Here is a 26261-nt window from a genome sequence, read left to right as displayed (position 1 = left end):
CTTCTATGTGCCAGGTACTGTTTTAAGACCTTGACATGTATGTACTCACTTAATGTAATCCACAACACACTGTGGGGTCCATATCATCCCCATTTTACAGGTGAGGAGTCTGAGGCATAGAGAAGTTTAGTTAACTTGCTCAAAGTTATAGAGCTAGTAAATAGCAGAGTCAGAATTCAAGCCCAGGCAATCTGGCTTCAGAGTGCTGATAAACATTATGCTATATTTTGAAACTCAGTCCTATACTCTCATAAAATGGAAGGAAATTGATATCTGGAAGGACAAGGGAGCTTGTCCATAGTATTAAATATCAGTGAACGGTTGAACTATGACTCTACAACCAAGACAGGCCCCAACCGATCTTGCCAAGATTTTTCTTTTCTTTTCTTTTCCTCCTGTAGCTTCCTCTACTTCGAATGATGGAAATGCCCTCACCCTCAAGGATGACTCAGAAGTAAACAGAGCAGTACCAAATGCAAGAAAGGCTTCCTGCTTCAAAGCCTTTCACTCTCTCCATAGGCCTGGGGTGGACACCAGGCTTCTGTAAGTTTAAAAACCACACGGGTGATTCTCACACAAGAGATCAACCTATAACCCGCTGACTATTGAGCAAATTTTACTTTGTTCCCTATGTCGTCAGCAACAACTTATAATATTCAACTGCTACTGCTAAGTCACTTCAGTCATGTCTGACTCTGTGCGACCCCAGAGACGGCAGCCCACCAGGCTCCCCCGTCCCTGGGATTCTCCAGGCAAGAACACTGGAGTGGGTTGCCATTTCCTTCTCCAATGCGTGAAAGTGAAAAGTGAAAGTGAAGTCGCTCAGTCGTGTCCGAGTCTTACCGACCCCATGGACTGCAGCCTACCAGGCTTCTCCACCCATGGGATTTTCCAGGCAAGAGTACTGGAGTGGGGTACCATTGCCTTCTCCGAATATTCAACTACTGAACATTTTTTTCTCTAGGCACAGACATACCCATACACACATTTTGCTTATGTATCCAGAGACTATTTATTTCTGGAGTGAATCATAAGAAATTGGTAACAAACTCATTTGAAATGCCAGCTCAGCTGCTTACTGTGTGACTAAAGCCACAATCTGAGCAAACTATAAAATAAAGTAAGAGCAGTAATGGGATATGAATACATGTAAATTAGCTAGAATATATTGCTGATTCCCTGAAAAAACATGGCATCTGTAATTATTATTAAGGGATAAGAGACCAACATAATAGTGTCATCAGCCAGGAAATGACATAATCAAAATAATATCATAGGATAATTATTCTATTAGCTCTGTTTAATATAAAAGAAATCAGCAAGAAGGAAACAGGAACCTTCTTACACTGCTGGTGAGAGTATAAATTAGTACAACTCAAAAATATATATTTTAAAAAACACCTTTTATGAATTCCCTGGTAGACCAGTGGTTAGGACTCTGTGCTTCCACTGCAGAGGGTAAGCACTGAATCCCTGGTCTGGGAACTAATTTCCTGAATGCCTCAAGGCACAGCCAAAATTAAAGAAAAATTTTACTTAACATAAATAGAAACAACTTTTGACCCAGTAATTCTAGTTTATCCTACTGGGTAGAGAAATACATAGAGATTTTTACATTACAATGTTCTCTGTAGCATTATTTATAATCACCAAAAAATAAACAAACAAAAAATTAAATGTCTACCAATAGAAGATACTCATCCAATGGAGTATTATTAAGAAGCTGTTCAAGAAATATAAGTATTTAGATCTCTATGTGCTGTTAACAATGATCTTCAAAATGATAATATAAATTCATCAATAACTTAAACACAGAATTGCCATATGTTCTGGCAATTCCACTTCTGGGGACATCCCTAAAGGAACTGAAAAGAGGTGTTCAAACAAATACTTGTACATACATGCTCATAGCAGGACTACTCACAAGACCAAAAAGATGCAACCCAAATGTATAGCAACTGATAAACAGATAAATAAAATGTGGCATATCCACACCACAGAACATTATTCAGCCATAAACAGGAGGGGTGCACTGATACACACTACAATGTGGACGAACCCTGAAAACACTGCGCTAAGTGAAGAAGGCCAGGCACAAAGGCCACATGCTATGTACTTCCATTAAAGGCAGGTCCACAGAACAGGCCGGTGACTGCCAGGGCCTTGGGCAGAGGGGAAAAAGGGGAGTGACTGCTTAAGGGATGGTGGGTTTCCTTCGGGGGTAGGAAAATGTTCTGGAACTAGACGGTGGTGATGGCTGCACAGCACTGTGAAAGTGCTGACCGTCACTAATGTAAATTTATGTACATGTATGTTAGCACAATAGGAAAAAAAAGGGATAAAAATATCAAGTGCAAAATCAAGTGCAGAACCAGTTTCCCCAATATGACTCCTAAAGCAACTACTCTTTTAATGGTTCCCTCAGTGTTTCTCCAGATTTAGTCTATGCACACACTGTTTGTTTACATATATATAGTATGGACATTTGCAGGATCATATACACATATGTATATATTTCTCCAAAGTATTTTAGCAGCTATTTTAAAAAATCCAAATGGAGCAAAGTACAACTCTAGGATGATCATCAATGCCTGTCATGATGGGGCACTAGTAAAATGTCAAAATGAGCTTCAGTTCAGTTCAGTTCAGTCTCTCAGTCGTGTCCGACTCTTTGCAACCCCATGAATCGCAGCACGCCAGGCCTCCCAGTCCATCACCAACTCCTGGAGTTCACTCAAACTCATGTCCATCAAGTCGGTGACGCCATCCAGCTATCTCATCCTCTGTCATCCCCTTCTCCTCCTGCCCCCAATCCCTTCCAGCATCAGGGTCTTTTCCAATGAATCAACTCTTCACATGAGGTGGCCAAAGTATTGGAGTTTCAGCTTTAGCATCAGTCCTTCCAAAGAACACCCAGGACTGATCTCCTTTAGAATGGACTGGTTGGATCTCCTTGCAGTCCAAGGGACTCTCAAGTCTTCAACACCACAGTTCAAAAGCATCAATTCTTCGGCGCTCAGCTTTCTTCACAGTCCAACTCTCACATCCATACATGACCACTGGAAAAACCATAGCCTTGACTAGACGGACCTTTGTTGACAAAGTAATGTCTCTGCTTTTCAATATGCTATCTAGGTTGGTCATAACTTTCCTTCCTAGGAGTAAGCGTCTTTTAATTTCATGGCTGCAATCACCATCTGCAGCTTACAATAATTATTAATGTGCTTTTCCATATCATAGACGGTATCTGAGATGTTAGTAACATTAAATCACTTCATATAATAGTAATTAAATTGTTATCAGGACTATGCAATCAAAATTAACAAGGGGAACATAAAAGTTACCCCAAAATAGTACTCATTCATTCAAAACTCCTTACTTGGTGGCCAGCACCAAACACCATATATCTACTCCAAGGATTGTAGTCTTTCAATTATCTGAAACAATTGTTACTGATGGTTAATGAGACACACAGGAAGAAACAATTTCCTCAGGTCCTAAATGGCCCCATAACCTCTAGGGTCCATGTACTAAGCAGTCTCTCCTGGAGAGATTTGGAAGGGTTAAGAGGTCCCTTAAGAACTTCAGTACCTAGAAAGGACAGGCACAAGAGAATACTCAGCTCCCCAAAGGATCCTACAAAATGATCATTAAGGCAACTATTGTACTCTTTCCAGAGAAGGAAAATAAATGCTTTGTATCCTACAGGGATCAAGAGACTTGCCACAACTACTATATCCAATGTTTATAACCTATAGGTACAATTTCAACTTTTCTGATCCACTGTGGTTCTTAGTACATTCAGGCGTGTGAAATCATATGTCTCATTATTTCACTTGGAAAATATGGTTAAGAATACTGGAGACCTGCGTAAGGAAAGGCAAAGGAAAGCTAAGCAACTATAACATATTACAACCTGACTGACCATAGCTATAACCTGGTTTCTGAGACTAAACATTCTCTAGTTCAATGGTCTTCCAGTTTTTTTGATGATGTATCCCTGATAATAAAGTAATTTTAATCCCCAATCATATTTATATTCACCTACATATATATGTGTCTATACTAATATATTACATACATTGTTAAATAGATGCAAATCTTTTGAGTTAAAAAGAAGAAATAAAAATTACTTTTTAACATTTTAAATTTCATTTGTTAATGATATAAATTCTCTTTTTGTTCCTGTTAAAATTCACTTTAACAATATATTTTTAGTGAAATCAATGTGAATTCAATTTTTTAAAAAATTTTTTAATTCAAAAGATTTGCATCTATTTAACAATGTATGTAATATACATAGGGTTTGGTGCTTGCCACCAAGTAAGGAGTTGCTATATATAGCACTTCATTATATACCAAGAGGTATATATTAATTCCCATTTTACAGATAATAAGATTGAACTTTGAGAAGTTATATAATCTGGCAAATGGCAAAACTAGTATGCAAAGCCTAATCTGTCTAACTCTAAAAACAGTGTTGTTAACCAATGTATTATGAAAAAGGAAGCATTTAGAGAAAATAATTAATACTAAGGTGTGAGTCAGATACCAAGAATAAATCTTTCCAACCAATACAAATGTTATCTGCTTATCTCTTATTAACATCATTAGTTGTAATCTCTCTATGACTTAAGGTAAGTCCCTTAATTTATATGAATCTTAGTTTCCCTAATATGTAAACTGAGGGACTTGGACTAAGTGATCTTCAAGATGCCTTCAGCATTAAAATTCTAGGACTCCAGGCAGAACACAGAGACTTTTTAGGGCAGTGAAATACTGGTTGATACTATAATGGTAAATACATGTTTGATTTGTCCACATTCATAGAATACACAGAGAAGAGTGAATCCTAATGCAAACTATGGACTTTAGATGATAATCATGTGTCCACGGAGGTCTGTCAATTGTACTACTCAAGTAGGGGATGTTGACAATGCAGAGCCTATGCATGTACAAGGCAGGAGGTACACAGAAAAAAACCTCTGTACCTTCTGTCCAACAGCACCCTGAACCTGAAACTGCCCTAAAATAACGTACAGAAAAACTGACTCAAATACAGAGGCGAACAAGGCACAAATCTTTGAAGCAGAATAGCCAGACCTTTGCTGATCTCCACATTAGGCAGGTTGAAGATGTCAAGGTCCATCATCCCTCCTTTAGTCCCTTCTGAGAAGTCTAAAAGGACCAGTTTGTCTGCAATGCCCTGGACAGTGCAAAAAGAAAAAGAACAGTATTACACTGAACATGCTCAGTTACTCAGTTGAAATTTATTCAGAGATGACAGCTAAAGAGTGTGTGTGTGTGTGTCTACTCAGGTCCTCAGTTGTGTCCAACTCTTTGTGATGCCATGGACTGTAGCCCACCAGGCTTCTCTGTCCATGGAATTTTTCAGGTAAGAATACTGGAACAAGTTGCCATTTCCTACTCTAGGGGATCTTCCTGACCTTGAGCTGTTGCATCTCCCGCATTGGCAGGCAGATTCCTTGCCACTGCACCACCTGGGAAGCCCACAGAAAAACACACATAGGCCTTACGACTCTCTCATGAAGGAAGTAACACAGCAGCAACAAAAGGGGTATGCAAGCAGGAAAGCAGTATCATGCACTTGAATGATGTGATCCTTTGACTTAACCAAAAACTGTGTTCTGAAGGAGATCAGCCCTGGGATTTTTTTTTTTTTTTTTTTCAGTGTTTCTTTTGCTGTCTCGTATACAGGGTTATCGTTACCATCTTTCTAAATTCCATATATATGCGTTAGTATACTGTATTGGTGTTTTTCCTTCTGGCTTACTTCACTCTGTATAATAGGCTCCAGTTTCATCCACCTCATTAGAACTGATTCAAATGTATTCTTTTTAATGGCTGAGTAATACTCCATTGTGTATATGTACCACAGCTTTCTTATCCATTCATCTGCTGATGGACATCTAGGTTGCTTCCATGTCCTGGCTATTATAAACAGTGCTGCGATGTACATTGGGGTACACGTGTCTCTTTCCCTTCTGGTTTCCTCAGTGTGTATGCCCAGCAGTGGGATTGCTGGATCATAAGGCAGTTCTATTTCCAGTTTTTTAAGGAATCTCCACACTGTTCTCCATAGTGGCTGTACTAGTTTGCATTCCCACCAACAGTGTAAGAGGGTTCCCTTTTCTCCACACCCTCTCCAGCATTTATTATTTGTAGACTTTTGGATCGCAGCCATCTGGGATTTCTTTGGAGGGAATGATGCTGAAGCTGAAACTCCAGTACTCTGGCCACCTCATGCGAAGAGCTGACTCACTGGAAAAGACTCTGATGCTGGGAGGGATTGGGGGCAGGAGGAGAAGGGGATGACAGAGGATGAGATGGCTGGATGGCATCACTGACTCGATGGACATGAGTCTGAGTGAACTCCGGGAGTTGGTGATGGACAGGGAGGCCTGGCATGCTGCAATTCATGGGGTCACAAAGAGTCGGACATGACTGAGCGACTGAACTGAACTGAACTGAAAAGGGTTTAAATAGAAAGTCTCAAATTGCAGGTTTCTTTGGATGGGATAATGAGTAATAAAGATGACACAGTACACTCAATATATTTGCTGTTGTTTTTGAGTTTGTTTTCATAACTTCCCATTCTAAAGAATCTAGAGTGTTTTTTTGGTCTATTTTAGCACCATTGGTCATTTAGCATTTGGTTATTTTAGCACCATTTGGTCATTTCTAGCATGAAAGTCAACATTAATGCCAAGTTTCTCTAAAGAAAACAGATAATAGACATAGAGCTAAAACAGAACCAATTATCATGCAGTTTTCTCTCCCAGAGATCTCATGGAAACTACTCCACATGCAGTAGACAGCTCCCTGGGAGCCATGGTGGGCTGACTGTTCATGACGGCACAGAAACTCCTGAGAGTCAATTTACCTTTGTGAGAGTTCTTTTTCCAAAAAGTAAAGGACCTGGGCATCTCTCCTAACTTAGAGCTTCTCAACCTTTAAGAAAGAGGTCATCATTTAATACATCAGTGAAGCACACTGATCATGAGGGATACTTTTAAACTGCAGATCTGGAACAGGGCCTGAGATTAGGCATTTCTAATAAGATCTCAGATGATGCCAACGCCACACATTGGGTAGTAAGGATCTAGAATACAGGATCCATAAACAGAATGCCAGCCTCAAACCCTGGCTCCTTTTATTAACAGTATGATTTGGGGCAAATTGGGTAACCTCCCTATGCCCTGGTTTCTCCACTTGTCAAACGACAGTAATGACAGTACCTAAGCCATAAGGTTGTTGCAAAAATGAATCAAGTGTTTAGGTGAGTGCCTGGTACCTAGCAAACATTTAGTAAAGGTGAGTTATTGCTGTGACCATCATTACAACGACTGCCATTATTATGACTACTACTGCACTAGTGGAATATTGTTGCACTATTTGAATACTGTACCTCGTATCAAAATATTAACTTTTTTTCCTTTTGTTTTGCTTTTTTTGGGCCGCATGGGCATGTGGGATCTTTGTTCCCCAACCAAGGATCAAACTCATACCTCTGCATTGGAAGTGCAGAGTCTTAACCACTGGCATGCCAGGGAATTCCTCAGAATACTAATGTTTAAAAGGAAAAACAGAAAAAAACTTTCCATCTAGACAGTTCACAGACAAATACTGACAGTGAGACTTCTAACCATTTAATATGACTTTAAGGGGCCTTCTTGTGCTGTGCTGTGCTGTCCTGAGTCGCTCAGTCATGTCCAGTTCTTTGCAATCCCATGGACTGCAGCCTGCCAGGCTCCTCTGTCCATGGGGATTCTCCAGGCAAGAATACTAGAGTGGGTTGCCATGCCCTCCTCCAGGGATCTTCCCCATGCAGGGATCGGACCCAGGTCTCTTGCATTGCAGGTGGATTCTTTACCATCTGAGCCACCAGGTAAGCCCAAGAATAGGGTAGCCTATCCCTTCTCCAGGGGATCTTCCTGACCCAGGAATCAAACCAGAGTCTCCTGCATTGCAGGAGGATTCTTTATCAGCTGAGCTACCAGAGAAGCCCACTTACTACACTTACCAAATGCAAATAAAATCGATAAAACTCTTAAACACTTACCAAATGCAAATAAAATCAATAAAACAGTACTCAACTCAGTACTGTTGTTGCTGCTGCTAACTCGCCTCAGTCATGTCCAACTCTGTGTGACCCCATAGACGGCAGCCCACCAGGCTCCCCCATCCCTGGGATTCTCCAGGCAAGAACACTGGAGTGGGTTGCCATTTCCTTCTCCAATGCGTGAAAGTGAAGTCGCTTAATCGTGTCCGACTCTTAGAGACCCCATGGACTGCAGCCCACCAGGCTCCTTCGTCCATGGGATTTTCCAGGCAAGAGTACTGGAGTAGGGTGCCACTGCCTTTTCCGACACTTAGCAAAAGCAAGTAAAATCGATAAAACTCAGTACTGTTAGGGATACCAAAATGAGGTTGATGTGTACATTGTTATTAGCAGCATAAATTACTTCTGCCTGTCTGAAGAGCAATCTAGCAATATATAGTAAGTGCCATAAGAACTATTCATGCCCTCTGATTCACAGTACTACTTCTGAGATTCTGTACACCTAAAAGAAAATTCAGACAAGAAAATAAGCAACTTCTAAGGCAATGTTTATAGAAATACTCTATTTAGTAACAAAAGATCTGCAAACATTTCAAATTCCAATTAAGAAGAGGAGTGCATTCAAATGGAGGATGGAGGAAATGAAACTATAATGTGCTACAAGTTAGCATATATTGTCCTGAATAGTCAGCTTTTAAAATCTTCTAGTGCCCTGGATACAATTTCACTCTTTGCTTAAGTAGAACCTACCTCCAAGACATAAGTGAATCTTAAATAGAAAGAGACGAATTTACATGTCAATCAATCAAATTTTAATAGAACAGAAACTCAAATACCAGCTACCAAACAAATACATCAAGGGAGAGCCAGTCTATTTTGGGCTACATTGCTCAAATGCCACAGACATGCTATTACCACGACACTGGGGATACTGGGCTGGGGAGGGTCTTTTCAACTTCCCTGGAGGGAGATTTAAGCCTTTCTAAACATAATTTATATAGAAAAGATCCAGTAAAAAAGGATTGATGAAAAAATAGACAAATTTCAGACCACTGTAAAATATCAAATCAGGAACTATGATCCTAAAAGAAAGTGGAGTAATTACACTTTCAAGAAAAGGCAATTTAAGAAAATGTTAATGTTGGAAAGAGCTAAATTAAGTATTATATTAAATAGAGTTTAATTAAAGCAGCATGACTCAGAAAACACAAAAGCATTTGTGACTAAGTCAGATGAGTGTCAACCTGAGGTTCCCTTGGATTAGGATGATGAGCCCATTGTTCAAACCAGGTTTTCAAAGCCTAGTCCACGTCTAACTACTAATTATGAAACAACATTACTAATGAGAGCTTTCAGCTGTTTTTTTGTCAACTTACTAAATATATTTTAAGGCAAAATGAGGTTTTCCCACATGACAAAATGAAGCTATTATTTCTTGTGTGTTAAAACAGAAACTGCCTAAAAGTGTAGCAATATGACGTGTATTTATAACCACTATGCTTACGTACTTTGGCTGAAATTGCTAGTGTGCAGGCAATTCCCAGTTCTCCACCTCCAACCACGGTAATTTTATTGACTGTTTTATTCTCACGATTTGCCCAGTTCTTTGAATTTATATCTGAGACACCTAAAAAGAAAAGCAGATTATCATAATTTAAAAATAATATCAAAAGTCTTTTTAGCATTTAAAATAAACCCAAACTTTAATAACTTGGACAGAAAAGATGGTACTAGGCATTCCATACAGGCATTCAAAAATATTTTTGAACAAATGAAACGCAAGGAAGACAGGAATCTCATATTAAATACTTTACGCAGAGGCTACCACTTTAAAAAGAAAAGGTCTTTCTAAGCTTGAAAAAAATAAGATTTCCTAATTTTGAAAAACATTGTGACTCTTCCTGCTCTAGTCTACAATGCAAAAAAATGTTTAAAACTTACTAAATTGTTGCAAGCATGGTTATTTTCCTTTGTCTTCAATGAAAAACAATGAGAATCACAGATTCTCTGGTCCAATATACTGAACGAGGCAAAAAGCTATGTACACATATAATGAAAAAGGTTTGGGATCATTAATATATATCAAGTGGTTTTGAACAAAACAAACTATTTTATCTGTCAGAATAAAAGTAATCTTTTACATTTTAAGAAGCCATATTCATTGGAACTATATGGTAAACCTTATGATAAATATATAGGAATTTTTTGATCCAACACAATTATGTATATACACAAGTATGTATTTATTTACAGAAATCAAATAGCAGAGAATAAAGGATATTAGTGAGAAACTGTAAACTCATAACGCTATTATTAACAGAAATACAAACCTTCAGTGATTTTTGCAATATAGGCTAGCAAGTCTACCTGCCGTGCCTCGTCAGATGATGAAAGAGAACACAGGGGAAGTTCGTCTTGAAATTTGGCAATCATTTCTTTAATTAATCCAACAATGACAGATTTAGGCTACAGAACACACAAAGGGAAAAGTTATGCAGAGATTTTGCTAAGGAATACCACCTTATTAATCTATACACTGTCAGAGTTAGCCGAAAGAATATTAATGCTCTCATTTTTTGAAAACCCATACAAACCCATACAAAAATTACATAGTACTTTTAACTGGAAAACTTAATTCTTTTAAATTAAAAAATACAGGGAGAAGTGTTAAAACATCTCCAAAAATTGCAACAACAGTATAAATGTGTTTAGTAGTAGAGTACCTGTATGTGGGAACAGTCTTGTCTATCTGCCCTCCTAAAATTTTTTTATTTTTAAATAACTGCAGATTTACAGAAAAGCTGGCAAAAGAATAGTACAAAGAATTTTCATATGTTCTCCACTCAGATTGCTCAAATTTTAACATTTTATCTCATGTGCTTTCTCAGTGCCTTTTCCTCTATTTTCTGAACCAACTGAGAATAAACTGAAGATACAACACGCCTTCACCCCAAATACTTTAGCATTTATTTCCCAAATGAAAAAACAAAACACTGTCCTATACAGCCACTATCAAATAAGAAAATTACTGCTCATAAAATACTTATCTAATCCATTACTGCTTATTTGAACTGGTAAAACAACCTTAATGAAATGCACTTAACCTCTCTGAGGTTCAGTATTATTAGTAATATAATGTGAATAATAAATTCCAATAAATATGAGAAACAAATGAGCTAATGTATGCAAATTGTTTTGAGTGTAAAATATATGTTTATTATTATTATAAGGAATACTTAAAGTGGTTTGCTCATTTTAAAAATTGCTTAATTCTTCGATCTGAGTTTCACTCTTTATAAAGACAAAGAAGCCATTAGAATAAAAACACTTAAATACTTTTAAAGACCAAGCAGATAATATAATATGTGAAGTTGTCAAGTGTAAGAAAATTTGGGGAGATGGTCACTGTGGCAAATTGGAAAGAGTACATGTACAGTCACTTAAATTTATATTAAGAACATAACAAAACAAAGCAAAACAAAACCTCTTTGCTGTTCAAACAAAATTCCGTAGGCCTACTGCTGCACACTGACTCTCTTGGGGAAAATGTCTGCAATCCTTAGCCTAAGTGACCTCCAGATTCCTTCTAGCTCCAAAACACTATACAATCATATTAATACTATACAATTTAAACTGCATGTGGGACTTAATGCAGTACTTTTTAAATCATAACTCATACTTTTTTGAAGTGAAATATAGCTGATTTACAATGTGGTGTTAGTTTCAGGTATACAGCAGAGTGAATCAGATATAGATATACAGATAGATTATAGACATAAGTATATCTATCTATCTAGTCTCTTCCAGATGCCTTTCATTATAGCTTATTACAAGATATTGAAATATAGGGCTTTCCTGGTGGCTCAGTGGTAAAGAATCTGCCTGCCGATGCAGGAGACACAGATTCGAGCCCTGATCTGCTAACACCCCACATGCCATGGAGCAACTGAGCACATGCGTTACAACTGTTAAGCCTGTGCTCTAGAGCCCGGGAGCTGCAAGTACTAGCCACGTTACACAACTACCGAAGTCCGTGCGCTCTCGCGCCTGTGCTGCGTGCGCACCAGGAGAAGGTGCCGCAACGAGAAGCTCGGGCCCTGCAGCTAGAGAGTACCGCTGTATTAAGGAAGACCCAGCACAGCCAAAAATGAATAAATAAATAAACATTAAAAAAAGGATATTGAATATAGTTCTCTGTGCTATCCCGTAGATCTTTTTAACCTATTTTTATTTTTTGGCCACACAGCACTATATGTAGGATCTTAATTCCCTGACCCTGCATTGGAAGCGCAGAGTCTTAACCACCGGACCACCAGGGAAGTCTCTATGTATTTTATATATAGTAGTGTGTATCTGTTCATCCCAAACCCCTAATTTATCCCTCCATTCCCCCTAAATGTAACTCTTCTAAATAGGGCCATTTAAATAATGTAAGACTAGTTTTGGCTTATAATAAAGAGGTTCAGAAGAGTAAAGTGAAATTAACACTGTCTGAACTGAAACCAAGCACAACCTTGACTAGATTTTAGAACTACCTCTGAGTATTTATTAAACAAACTATGAGAAGAGATGCCAAAGTAAACCAGAAAGATGAAATAGGGAATATAAGTTCACACAACAGGGCACAGATGTAAAAAAAAAAAAAAAGTTTTTTGTTTAAAAGAGTAAAAATGGATGAAGGAGATAGGCAATTCAAAAATGAAGAAACATACATGATAAATAAATACATGATAAGATTCCAATTTCTCAAGTAACCAAAAAACTAAGCATTAAGGTTAAGACATCAATTTTGTTCTTCCAACTAACAAATTTTTATCATGCCCTAGGGAAAACCACTAGACCATTCAGGTATGACCTCAATCAAATCCCTTACGATTATACAGTGGAAGTGACAAATAGATTCAAGGAATCAGATCTAATAGACAGAGTGCCTGAAGAACTATGGATGGGGGTTCATGACACTGCACAGGAGGCAATTATCAAGACCATCCCCAAGAAAAAGAAACACAAAAGGCAAAATGGTTCTCTGAGGAGGCCTTACAAATAGCTGAGAAAAGAAGAGAAGCCAAAGGCAAAGGAAAGATATAAGCATCTGAATTCAGAGCTCCAAAGAATAGCAAGAAGAGATAAGAAAGCCTTCCTCAATGATCAATGCAAAGAAATAAAGGAAAAAAATAGAATGGGAAAAACTAGACATAAGAAAGACTATCTCTTCAAGAAAATGAGAGATAACAAGAGAATATTTCATGCAAAGATGGGCACAATAAAGGACAGAAATGGTATGGACCTAACAGAAGCAGAAGATATTAAGAAGAGAGGGCAAGAATACACAGAACTGTACAAAAAAGATCTTCATGACCCACAATACCACGATGGTGTGATCACTCACCTAGAGCCAGCCAGACAACCTGGAATGCAAAGTCAAATGGGCCTTAGGAAGCATCACTACGAACAAAGCTAGTGGAGGTGATGCAATTCCAGTTGAGCTATTTCAAATCCTAAAAGATGATGCTGTCAAAGTACTGCACTCAATATGCCAGCAAATTTGGAAAACTCAGCAGTGGCCACAGGACTGGAAAAGGTCAGTTTTCATTCCAATCCCAAAGAAAGGCAATGCCAGAGAATGCTCAAACTACCCCATAACTGCACTCATCTCACACACTAGCAAAGTAATGTTCAAAATTCTCCAAGCCAGGCTTCAACAGTACATAAAACGAGAACTTCCAGACATTCAAGCTGGATTTAGAAAAGGCAGAGGAACCAGGGATCAGATTGCCAACATCCGTTGGATCATCAAAAAAGCAAGAGAGTTCCGGGAAAACATCTACTTCTGCTTTATTGACTAGGCCAAAACCTTTGATTGTGTGGATCAAAACAAACTGAAAAATTCTTAAAGAGATGGGAATACCAGACCACCTTACCTACCTCCAGAGAAGTCTATATGCAGGTCAAGAGGCAAGTTACAACTGGACATGGAAAAACAGACTGGTTCCAAATCAAGGCTGTATATTGTCACCCTGCTTATTTAACTTATATGCAGAGTACATCATGAGAAATGCCAGGCTGGATGAAGCAGAATCTGGAACCAAGATTACCGGGAGAAATATCAATAACCTCAGATACGCAGATGACACCACCCTTATGGCAGAAAGTAAAGAAGAACTAAAGAGCCTCTTGATGAATGTAAAAGAGAAGATAGAAAAAGCTGGCCTAAAACTCAACATTCAGAAAACTAATATCATGGCATCTGGTCCCATCACTTCATGGCAAAGAGATGGGGAAACAATGGAAACAGTGAGAGACTTTATTTTGGGGGGGTCCCAAATCACTCCAGATGGTGATTGCAGCCAAGAAATTAAAAGACGCTTGCTGCTTGGAAGAAAAGCTATGACCAACCTAGACGGCATATTAAAAAGCAGAGACATTACTTTGCCAACAAAGGTCCATCTAGTCAAGGCTATGGTTTTTCCAGTAGCCATGTATGGATGTGAGAGTTGGACCATAAAGAAAGCTGAGTGCCAAGAACTGATGCTTTTGAACTGTGGTGTTGGAGAAGACTCTTGAAAGTCACTTGGACTGCAAGGAGATCCAAGTCCATCCTAAAGGAAATCAGTCCTGAATATTCATTGGAAGGACTGATGTTGAAGCTGAAACTCCAATACTTTGGCCACCTGATGCAAAGAACTGACTCATTGGAAAAGACCCTGATGCTGGGAAAGACTGAAGGCAGGAGGAGAAGGGGCCGATAGAGGATAAGATGGTTTGGATGGCATCACCGACTCAAGGGACACGAGTGTGAGCAAGCTCCAGGAGTTGGTGATAGACAGGGAAGCCTGGCATGCTGCAGTCCATGGGGTTGCAAAGGGGCAGACACAACTGAGCAACTGAACTGAACTGAATTCATCACATTTAACTGGTAATTTTATTATTTAAATCACCAAGCAACACAAATAATCTACAAGTTCATCAAGTAAACTCCCCATCTAAACTCCACTACTGACAATTTGGTGTGAATCTTTTCCTTTTCTTACTCTTTTTCTTCCTTCTTTTTAGAAGTTTTCTTTCTATGAAAAATACAGAAAACCGTAAAACAAAGTGAAATGCATCCACAGTTGCACACCCTTTTACAGTACATATACAAAATAAGAAATGATAATTCTACCACCACCCTATACTTCAACCTCACTCCTCTCTGATATCCCTGTCCTACAACTTTCTCAGTATATACAAATATATTATAAATTCTTTTCATAAAAGTTTTACTTACAAAACTGAGAGCATATTCTGTATCCATAATAAATAGTAATAATAATAAATGAACCATAGGGATAAGCCAAAGCTTGTTTTGTTTTAAAGATAATGCCTTCTTTTACAGCACCCTTTAGAGCAAGGGTGCTATAAACCAGATACCCTCCTTCGCTGATTTCTATAAATGGCAGAATCACAGATTGTGTCTACTTCTTGGAAGCCAATTTAGGAAAATATAAGAATAGCCTTCAAAACATTTTAAAACTTTGATCCAATAATTCCATTCCTAGAGATTTATCATTAGAAAATTATTAAAGATTTATAAGATATACAAACATTTTATATTTACAAATATTTATATTTAAGGATGCTCATCATTAAATTTCTAACAAAGCAATCTACAAATATATCATGCAATATCCTAATGCTGGATCATCAGGCAACCATTTAAAAACCATGTGTTTTGAAAATACTGTCTAATATGGAAAAACGCTCAATATAATGATAGATGAAATATGTAGAATGCGTAATCTGAGGGTTTCTTTTTGTTTTGTGTTTTAAACCTAGGCCATATTTTTTTATTTTTTTACTTTGATTTATCTATTTATTTGGCTGTGTCCCATGGCACGCAGGATTAGTGCCCTGAAACTGTGCTCCCTGCAGTGGAAGCTTGGAGTCTTACCCACCGGACTCCAGGGAAGTCCTTGTGAGGGCTTATAAAAGATATAAACTAGTTTCATGAATCATCGGGGTGAATTTTTAAAACTTAACACTCAGTTAAAACAAGGCATGTAATAGAAGATTATACACAATATGATTAAATTTACATAAAGGTTAAAAACAGGCAAAGCTACAAATAAATATACCTATTACACAAGAATCTTTACAAGGGAGGAACTAGGAAATAATGCCTCAATATTTTGCTAATAGTTCTTCATTTGCTTTATCAAACAGCAAACTACTGTAAAAAGACAGGGAGTAAACAATGGTTGGCTCCCAGACTTGGAGAGAGCAGATTCAAGCAGGCTGCTGTCACCAGGGTGCTGGGACTTGGGTGACCCCCAGGGAGTTCAATTTCAAATTATTTTTCAAGACCAAAAGAAGAATATCACTGAAAGAAAATTCAGTAACTTATTTGTACCATCAGTATCAAAGATAAACATTCAGAAAAATAAAAATTTTCAAAAGAAAATCCAAATTGATCTTACATGGCTCCAGTTTTGGAGATAGGGCAAGTATATTCTGCCTTGAGCATCCACATGCTTTCCAACTAAGATTCCCATATTTGCAGTTGGTTTTAAGAAGCAAATGGGGGGAGCAAAAGGGTGAGAATCCAAAATCCACAAACGAATAGGTATGTTATATGTATTACCTATTTGAGACAAAACAAACACATCTTCAAACAATAATGAAAAGCACACATGTTACATTTACGGTATAGCTACGTGGCATTTTAAGACACAAGTCTAGTCAAATATATAGGTAAAGGCTTTATGTAAACTGAGGCCTATTTCCCGATATTCATCCACATTCACGTCGGAAATACGTTTCCATTAAAGGACCAGCATAACATTTGAGGAAAATTAATCAAGACAATGGCCAGCTTATTCAATTCAATCCAGTAAATATTTATAGGACCTATTATACTAGGAGTATGGGATACAACTTTTTCTCTATGTAACATTCTTTGCTCCACCCAAGTTATTTGTCTACAAGTCTATTTCCCCTTTAACACTAAAAATGTCTAGAGGCGACTATATATTATTCATTTCCATGTTCCCTACTACAGTGCCTAACACATTGGATGCTCAATAAAAGTTTCTTATATAAATAAATAATGAATGAATGAATAAATGAAAGATGAATTTGAGACTAGCCCTCAAGGTGCTCATTAATTAAAGATACTGTAATATACAAGCTGGGTTAGATACACAAAACTCAGAGCTGAAAATAACCATAACAGTCACCTTGTTCAGTGGCTCTTAAATTTTAGTGCACAGAGATAGGAATCAAAGTGAAAGCTCCTCCATGTACATGTACCATGTAACATGCTATATAACCATGTACATCATGCCTCATTTCAGTTCAGTTCAGTCATTCAGTCGTGTCTGACTCTTTGCAACCCCATGGACTGCAGGACGCCAGGCCTCCCTGTCCATCCCCAACTCCCGGAGCTTACTCAAACTCATGTCCATTGAGTCATCCAACCATCTCATCCTCTGTCATCCCCTTCTTCTCCTGCCTTCAGTCTCTGCCAGCATCATCATCTTTTCTAGTGAATCGGTTCTTCATGTCAGGTGTGAGAGCCAAAATCTCTGATTGCTTTGGTTTAGAGGAAGCCCAAAGCTAAACTCAAGTGCAAAAACTAACCTTAAACTAGAAATCTGATCAATTACCTTAACCCTTCCATTGGATCTCCCGATATTTGTTCCTGCTTTCATAGTCTTACTGCATATGTTTTTCAGTGTATTTCAAACACGGCTGCTCAGGAGCAAGAATGCCTAGGTTCAAATCCTAGTTCCACACATTACTAGTTATAGGATTTTAGGCAAGTTACTTAATTCCTCTGTGCCTCAATTCCTTCCTATACAAAAAAGAGTAATAAAAGCTCCTACTTCATAGGACTGTTATGGATAAAATCAACTAAGGTACATAAAATGCTTAGAATAGTACATGACATGGTAAGTACCATGTTGTGCTCAGTTGCTAAGTCATGCCTGACTCTGCGACCACATGGACTACAGTCCGCCAGGCTTTTCTGTCCATGGGATCCCAGGTAAGAATACTGAAGTGGGTTACCATTTCCTTTTCCAGGAGATCCTCCCAACCCAGAGATTAAACCCGCAATTCCTGCATTGGCAGGAGGATTCTTTACCACCAAGCCACATGGGAAGGACAGTAAGTACCATGATGGTTTGGCAATTTTTTAAATTTTCTTCAAACCCATTTTGGAAATAAGCAAGGTATAAATAAAAAGTTGTCTCCTCTACTGAAGAAATCTTTTCTCACTAAGGAAATCCTCTATTTTTTTTCATCTTGCTTCCTTCTCCCCTAAGCACAATGATACTCAGCTCTGCCTGTGTATTAGAAACTCTTTAGGAACTCTGAAATATACCAATACCCAGTCCTTGCCCCCCAAGTTTATGATTCAATGGGACCAGGTCTGGACAACATTTTTTAAAAGCTTCCCATGTAATTCTAAAGGACTCAAAGTCAGTACATAATAGTAATGTCCTGGTACGATTTTTACTATTTTATATCAGCAGTTCTCAGAACCATATTCCTCTTCTAACTTTATTGAAGTATTTTAAAATTTTGTTTTTATTTGGGTATAACTGACATATAACACATTTGTTTCAGGTATACAACATAATGATTCAATATTTCTATATACTGCAAAATAATCACCACAATAAGTCTAGTTACACCAGACACCATACACAGCACCTAAGTACTTACAGTATGGGAACAGACACAGCTGTTGGTCCAAACTTAACTTTATGATTATAAAGTCATGTGATCACAGCACCACAAAATGACTGACAAGTACTGAGACACATCGTCACATTCCTCCAGAATTCACTCTAACATTATATACTCTAGACCAGTGTTTTTCAAAGGCTGGTCACAATCAATAGCTTGTGAAATTAATTTAGTGGACTGCAAACAATAAAATTTTTAAATGGAATCAAACAGAAAAATACAATGGCAGGTAGTATGGAATGTTAGTTATATACATATATAACTATGCATACAAAAGTATTTCTTATTGTGGATCACAATCAAACATTTACAAGCCACTCTTTAGGCCATGCAATTTTTTTGTTTTGGAGTGGTAGTCCCAATCTCAATGTAGCCATTTTCTAATGTTAATCGCTACCCTTTAAAGAAAAGGAGACTAATGTCTACTGAAGTTATCTTCCTGGTTGATCAAGGTTCTGCTGCCTCCATCAATGCCCCTCCCCAGCAGTATTTATGCATTTTAATATCACACTCATGACAAAGCACGTGTGAGCCTGATTCCCATGGCATCTGGTCCTGTCACTTCATGGCAAATAGATGGGGAAACAGTGGAAACAGTGACAGACTTTATTATTTAGGGCTCCAAAATCACTGCAGATGGTTGACTGCAGCCACGAAATTAAGACACTTGCTCCTTGGAAGAAAAGTTATGACCAACCTAGACAGCATATTAAAAAGCAGAGACATTACTTTGCCAACAAAGGTCCATTTAGTCAAAGTTACGGTTTTTCCAGTAGTCATGTATGGATGTGAGAGTTGTACTATAAAGAAAGCTGAGCACTGAAGAATTGATGCTTTTGAACTATGGTGTTGGAGAAGACTCTTGAGAGTCCCTTGGTCTGCAAGGAGATCCAACCAGTCCATCCTAAAGGAAATCAGTCCTGAATATTCATTGGAAGGACTGATGCTGAAGCTGAACCTCCAATACTTTGGCCACCTGATGCGAAAAGCTGACTCATTTGAAAAGACCCTGATGCTGGGAAAGATTGAAGGCGGGAGGAGAAGGGGATGACAGGGGATGAGATGGCTGGATGGCATCACCAACTCAATGGACATGAGTTTGAGTAAACTCTGGGAGTTGGTGATGGACAGGGAGGCCTGGCGTGCTGTAGTCCATGGGGTTGCAGAGTCGGACATGACTTAGCAACTGAACTGAACTGAACTTGTAAGATTTCACTACTGGTATTCTCTCTGCCCTTCTTCCTTCTTTCTCATTCCTTTTTGTCAGCAAATGCCCTGCCTCCTAGCCTGCCCATTTACTTTCAGTAATTCATTACCGAAGATTCAGAACTCCTGGTAAAGTCGTTGGATTAAAAGTAATTATATCATAAGAAAATAATTTGAGTTAGCTGTAAATAAAGTTCAGATGGGTATGATACACATCTCTAAAGAATGGGTGAATGAAGAAAAAGTGTATCACAACCTTGACACAATCTGGAGGGATAAGAAATAATCCAAAAAATTTCTGCAGGTATATATTAGGAAATAGCAACAGAAGATTTACCTGCAGATTAGGACTGGGTAATGGGAGGTTAGATATAAGCTTAACCTCATCTTTTCTCAACTGTTTGAATTTTTTTAGCATAAACATGTATTTTCAAAAATTTTATTTGATAAGACTTGGCCTCTATTTTAAAATTTTTTATTTATTTATTTTTGGCTGTGCTGGGTCTTTCTTGCTGCACAGCTTTTCTCTAATTGCTGTGAGCAGTTGCAGTGCACGGGCTTCTCATTGAGGTGGCTTCTCTTAGAGCACGGGCTCTAAAGCACTTGGTCTTCAATAGTTGTGGTACATGGGCTCAGTAGTTCCCAGGCTCTACAGCACAGGCTCAACAGTTGTAGGGCATGGGCTTAGCTGTCCTCAGCATGTGGGATCTTCCCTGAGGAGACAACAAACCCGTGTCTCCTGCACTGGCAGGTGGATTCTTGACCACTGAGCTACCAAGGAAGCCCAGTATGTATTATTACATTAATAAAACTAGTAACCAGAAGAGAGCAACAAAGGCAAGAAATAATAATGGGCACTTACTATGTGCCAGGAACTGTAAAAGCCAAGAGCTTTATTTAAGAGCAGCATATTTAATCCTCAAAATTCTAGAGTTAAGCTCTACCATTGGCCCACTTTACAGACGAGAAAGATAATACACTCTGACCTCCTCCTATCAGCTTAGAAATAACTAGTGTGCATCACAAGGAGTTGATATAATTCTAGTCAAAAGCAAAAGGGAAAAAAAGGGTGTACTACAAAATGAAAACGTATTACATTACTACCTTGGAATTACTATTAGCATCAGAATCAATGACTCTACAGCTCCAGGAAGATGCAGAGGGCCAGCGAGTAACATTTTAAGATAACTTTTATGCCCTCTTGTTACCTCCCTACATGATTTAACAAGCAATGATTCATTTAAATCCATAAGTTCCTCTGTCGATATGCAACTACCCTTGAAATCACAGGGGTTGCTAAGAACTATGAATTAATAGTGATTTAGTTAGTGATTAGTTAGTGATTTTTTTTTTTTTCTATTTAGGCCAATACTTAACTATTTTAACCTGTCAGGTCATCTGAAAATGTGTTGCTTTTTTTGAGTTTTAATGGGCTCTGTGTTTTAAAAATTTCCTATTGGAGTTCTAAGTTCCAGTCTGATAACCAGCTATGTGGGCTCAGATAAACCACGTGACCAGGATTCAATTTCACCTACAGAATAGGGATAATGCTACATCATACAGAGGCAAAGGAAGGGGAACAAAACATACAATGGGAAAAAAAGGTGGAACCCCTGCAGTTTGCTATGGAAAGCAGAGTAAACTCTTCACAAGCACAGGCTTATGTCTGTCCAGATCACTTGTGTACCTCAAAACCTAACAGGGTAGTAGGCAGACAGCTGACATTCAATAAATAAATATCTGTTGAACTGAATTGAATTTGTTGATATTAACACCTAGGCCTTCCTTCTCTGGGACAGCATTCTGCTATATCCAGTAAGGTTCAGTATAGATCATTTACATTTTAAGTGAGGGAATTCCCTGCCAGTCCAGTGGTTGGGACTCCAGGCTTCCATTGCTGGGGGCCAGGATTTGATTCCTGGTCAGGGGAATGAAGATCCCACAAGCCACATGGTGTGCCAAAAAAATTAATTAAAAATAAATAATTACTTAATTAAAAATCAACCAGCTTTTTAAAATGTTCTTTAAAAAGTACTTTGAGAATGTTATGGAACTAAATGAATACAAGTTCTAATTAAATTGCTCTTTTAGAAAATTCCCACATTTTCTCAACTTCCATACTTACCCTGATATATCACAGGAATAGTACCAGTGAAATTCAGTAGGTCTTTCTGGGAACTATCTTTGAAAACTAGAAGAAAAAAAAAAAGTCCCAAAAAGTGCAATCAGAAGTAGGAAGAACTGTATTATTAATGTGCATGCATGTACATACACACATACAGAAACACAAAATTTGTAAATACCATAATCTACGAATCAGTAAATACATTGACAAGGGCAAAGTACTAAATGATGTTCTCTTAGAAAGCAGAGCAAGTAGGTGAAAGAACACAGGACTTTGATATTAAATCCCAAGTTCTTGGCCTGCTTTCCTACTTAGAGGTGATGGAAGAAACTTTTACATTTTGAGATATGGGGAAGTCATCCTGGCTCATACATTATTTAACTTAAGCTTTATGCTAACTAGAATAGCCAGTTTTGTGGCCCCTTAAACATACATCGTGTTAAATTTGTTTTAACAGTGAAAGAAAAGGATACGTTGTCCAGAAGCAAAGAATGTTTGTTTTGAAGACAGAGATAAATGCCCCTCTTCCCTAAAACATCAATGCTAGTACTCCTTCAGTGATCAATCCCTTCACAGGTGTCAAGGCCATGTTGACTCACTGTGTGTATGCTCACGAATGTTTTTTTTGAAACCCTGAAGCAATGAACCCCTGTCACATTTGATGTTCTTTGTTCTGACATATAAAACTGTGCTAAAAACCATGCTTCTTCAGACTAGCCCTTCAAAACTTTATGAGAGGCTGTCTCCTAAGCTATGATCCTCAGCTTGGCTTGAATAAAACTCCTTTCTGAACTTCCCTGGTGGCTCAGTAGCTAAGAATCCACCTGCCAATGCAGAGAACACGGGTTCGATCCCTGGTCCAGAAGATACCACGTGGCGCACTGCAACTAAGCTTGTGCACCACAACTAGGGAGCGTGTACGCTGGAACCCTCGAGCCACAACTGCCAAGCCTGAGTGCTGCCGCTACTGAGGCCTGCCTGCGCTCTGCAACAAGAGGAGCCGCCACAGTGAGACGCCCGCGCGCCACGAAGAACAGCCCCCACGCGCCGCAACTAGAGAGAGCCCACACAAAGCGATGAAGACCCAGCACAGGCATAAATAAATAAAATAAAATAAAACTCTTTTCTATTCCTATTACAGACTGTTTATTGATTACTTCCAGCAACAGAGGCATATGACTTTTGGTTAGTCTCTTTGACCCTCAGTTTCATCATCTGTAAAATAAAGACTGCATCTCAAAGTTGTCACAAGGATCAAATGAGGCCATGTGAAAACCCATTATAAATAAAGGATTATAAAATGTGTGGACGCTATCATATAATTGTCAGGTCTAAGTAACATCAGTTAACAATCACTTTCAGATATCAGATTATAAATTTTATAATCAGAAAAAAAGGTTTTATTTTTGAAAGTGACCTTTCAGAAAGATTACTAATAATCTTTGACTTCTCAAACTCCATTATTCTCAACCTTTTTTCAGTCTTCACATTCCTGAAGATTCAACTTATCCATCAATAATTGGAACACACTGACGGACAGCTAATGCCCTATTTTCTGACCTGGATACAGAAAACACTACATGTGGTTTCTAACTGTCAAACTGCCTTAGAACAAGGTCCTTTTAAGACCTCAGTAGCTAACTATACTACTTGGGCAGTGTAAGAAAAAAGTCTAAATAGATTTGATGACTTATCAGAAAGGGAGAAGAGGAAAAGCTAGGCTAACAGAAAACTCAAGGCCAAGAGTGCACATAAGTACACATATTTACCTTGAACTATATGAGTGGAAAATAACAGCAGGTGAAGGGGTCACTCTCAGGCAAAAACTAAAATGGACAGAGGAGTAGAACAGAGATTGTTTCTCAGGGACACAGAACAATCTGGAAATGTGGTACAGAAACTACAGTCATTGTCCAAGCAAATTATTCAAAAAGCCAAAAGAGAAATGATTATAATAATACATGACCAAAACTGTCTTCAGTAACAAAATGTACATTGGCAATATTAATTCTATAGCTTGAGGGTTTAATGGCACCACAGCTCATTTCTCTAGATGAGAGAAAAGAGATAAAGAATTAACTGGTACAACAAAGCTTTAAATCTATAAGATGAAGGAAGACATCATAAAAGAACATTTATTATTTAAGCAGAGGGCAAGATGAACACGAGTACAAGCTCTAAGCCCATGCCTAACTAGCTGTGTAATCGTAAGCAAGTTATTTAAACTCTCTGAAAACTGAAGATGATAATACTCACCTCACAGTTCTGGTTGTAAAAGAGTATGTAAAATAATATAGATAAAACATTTTGAAACATATTTGGTGTTCAACAAATAGTAGCTGTTAAATCCCCCATCCCAGGCATTTATGTACCAGATGCCAGGGTGTTATTCAAGAAAGGCAAGAAACAGATGGGCCAAAATCTAATCATTTCTTTCCACACATAAAATTAGCTATTCTTTGGCCATCATGAAAAAATCTACAAACAATAAATGCTGGACAGGGTGTGGATAAAAGAAAACCCTCTTGCATTGTTGGTGGGAATGCAAATTGATACAGCCACCATAGAAGGTGGTACAGATCAGATCAGATCAACCGCTCAGTCGTGTCCAACTCTTTGCGACCCCATGAATCGCAGCACGCCAGGCCTCCCTATCCATCACCAACTCCCGGAGTTCACTCAGACTCACGTCCATCGAGTCAGTGATGCCATCCAGCCATCTCATCCTCTGTCGTCCCCTTCTCCTCCTGCCCCCAATCCCTCCCAGCATCAGAGTCTTTTCCAGTGAGTCAGCTCTTCGCATGAGGTGGCCAAAGTACTGGAGTTTCAGCTTTAGCATCATTCCTTCCAAAGAAATCCCAGGGCTGATCTCCTTCAGAATTCACTGGTTGGATCTCCTTGCAGTGCAAGGGACTCTCAAGAGTCTTCTCCAACACCACAGTTCAAAAGCATCAATTCTTTGGCACTCAGCTTTCTTCACAGTCCAACTCTCACATCCATACATGACCACAGGAAAAACCATAGCCTTGACTAGACAGACCTTTGTTGGCAAAGTAATGTCTCTGCTTTTGAATATGCTATCTAGGTTGGTCATAACTTTCCTTCCAAGCAGTAAGCATCTTTTAATTTCATGGCTGCAATCACCATCTGCTGTGATTTTGGAACCCAAACAAATAAAGTCTGACACTGTTTCCACTGTTTCCCCATCTACTTGCCATGAAGTGATGGGACCAGATGCCATGATCTTAGTTTTCTGAATGTTGAACTTTAGGCCAACTTTTTCACCCTCCTCTTTCACTTTTATCAAGAGGCTCTTTAGTTCCTCTTCACTTTCTGCCATAAGGGTGGTGTCATCTGCATATCTGAGGTTATTGGTATTTCTCCCACTCTTGATTCCAGCTTGTGCTTCTTCCAGCCCAGTGTTTCTCATGATGTACTCTGCATATAACTTAAATAAGCAGAGTGACAATATACAGCCTTGACGTACTCCTTTTCCTGTTTGGAACCAGTCTGTTGTTCCATGTCCAGTCCTAACTGTTGCTTCCTGACCTGCATATAGGTTTCTCAAGAGGCAGGTCAGATGGTCTGGTACTCTCATCTCTTTCAGAATTTTCCACAGTTTATTGTGATCCACACAGTCAAAGGCTTTGGCATAGTCAATAAAGCAGAAATAGATGTTTTCTGGAACTCTCTTGCTTTTTCCATGATCCAGCGGATGTTGGCAATTTGATCTCTGGCTCCTCTGCCTTTTCTAAAACCAGCTTGAACATCTGCAAGCTCATGGTTCACATATTGTTGAAGCCTGACTTGGAGAATTTTGAGCATTTACTCAGCCATAAAAAGGGACACATTTGAGTCAATTCTAATGAGGTAGATGAACCTAGAGTCTATGATACAGGTAAAGTAAGTCAGAAAAACAATTATCGTATACTCATACACATATATGGAATCTAGAAAGATGGTACTGACAAACAATGGAAAGCTAGTGGAGGTGATGGAATTCCAGTTGAGCTATTTCAAATCCTGAAAGATGATGCTGTGAAAGTGCTGCACTCAATATGCCAGCAAATTTGGAAAACTCAGCAGTGGCCACAGGACTGGAAAAGGTCAGCTTTC

The 26261-nt window shown here is 38.5% G+C and overlaps 1 protein-coding gene across 5 annotated transcripts in view; it reads right to left on the bottom strand.

The window, feature by feature from the left end:
• The window catches only part of UEVLD (UEV and lactate/malate dehyrogenase domains), a 57460-nt gene that overhangs the window by 20007 nt on the left and 11192 nt on the right, over positions 1-26261 (bottom strand). For 3 of the 5 annotated variants that reach the window (XR_011463115.1, XM_005900678.3, XM_070365249.1), the window contains exons 3-7: positions 22146-22211; positions 16540-16703; positions 10414-10549; positions 9592-9710; positions 5104-5206 (exon numbers count right to left, since the gene is read on the bottom strand). Coding sequence is in view for 4 of the 5 variants with exons in the window: in XM_005900678.3 (XP_005900740.1) it covers positions 5104-5206; positions 9592-9710; positions 10414-10549; positions 16540-16703; positions 22146-22211 (588 nt within the window). In the remaining variant the exon portion in view is untranslated. The remainder of the gene's footprint in view (positions 1-5103; positions 5207-9591; positions 9711-10413; positions 10550-16539; positions 16704-22145; positions 22212-26261) is intronic. The other 2 variants (XM_070365251.1, XM_070365250.1) reach the window with 2 other exon arrangements.

The sequence above is a fragment of the Bos mutus genome, chromosome 29 (genome assembly GCF_027580195.1).
Source record: "Bos mutus isolate GX-2022 chromosome 29, NWIPB_WYAK_1.1, whole genome shotgun sequence".
NCBI lineage: Eukaryota > Metazoa > Chordata > Mammalia > Artiodactyla > Bovidae > Bos > Bos mutus.
Note: the sequence above shows the minus strand (reverse complement) of the source record. Positions and strands in the feature narration are given on the sequence as shown.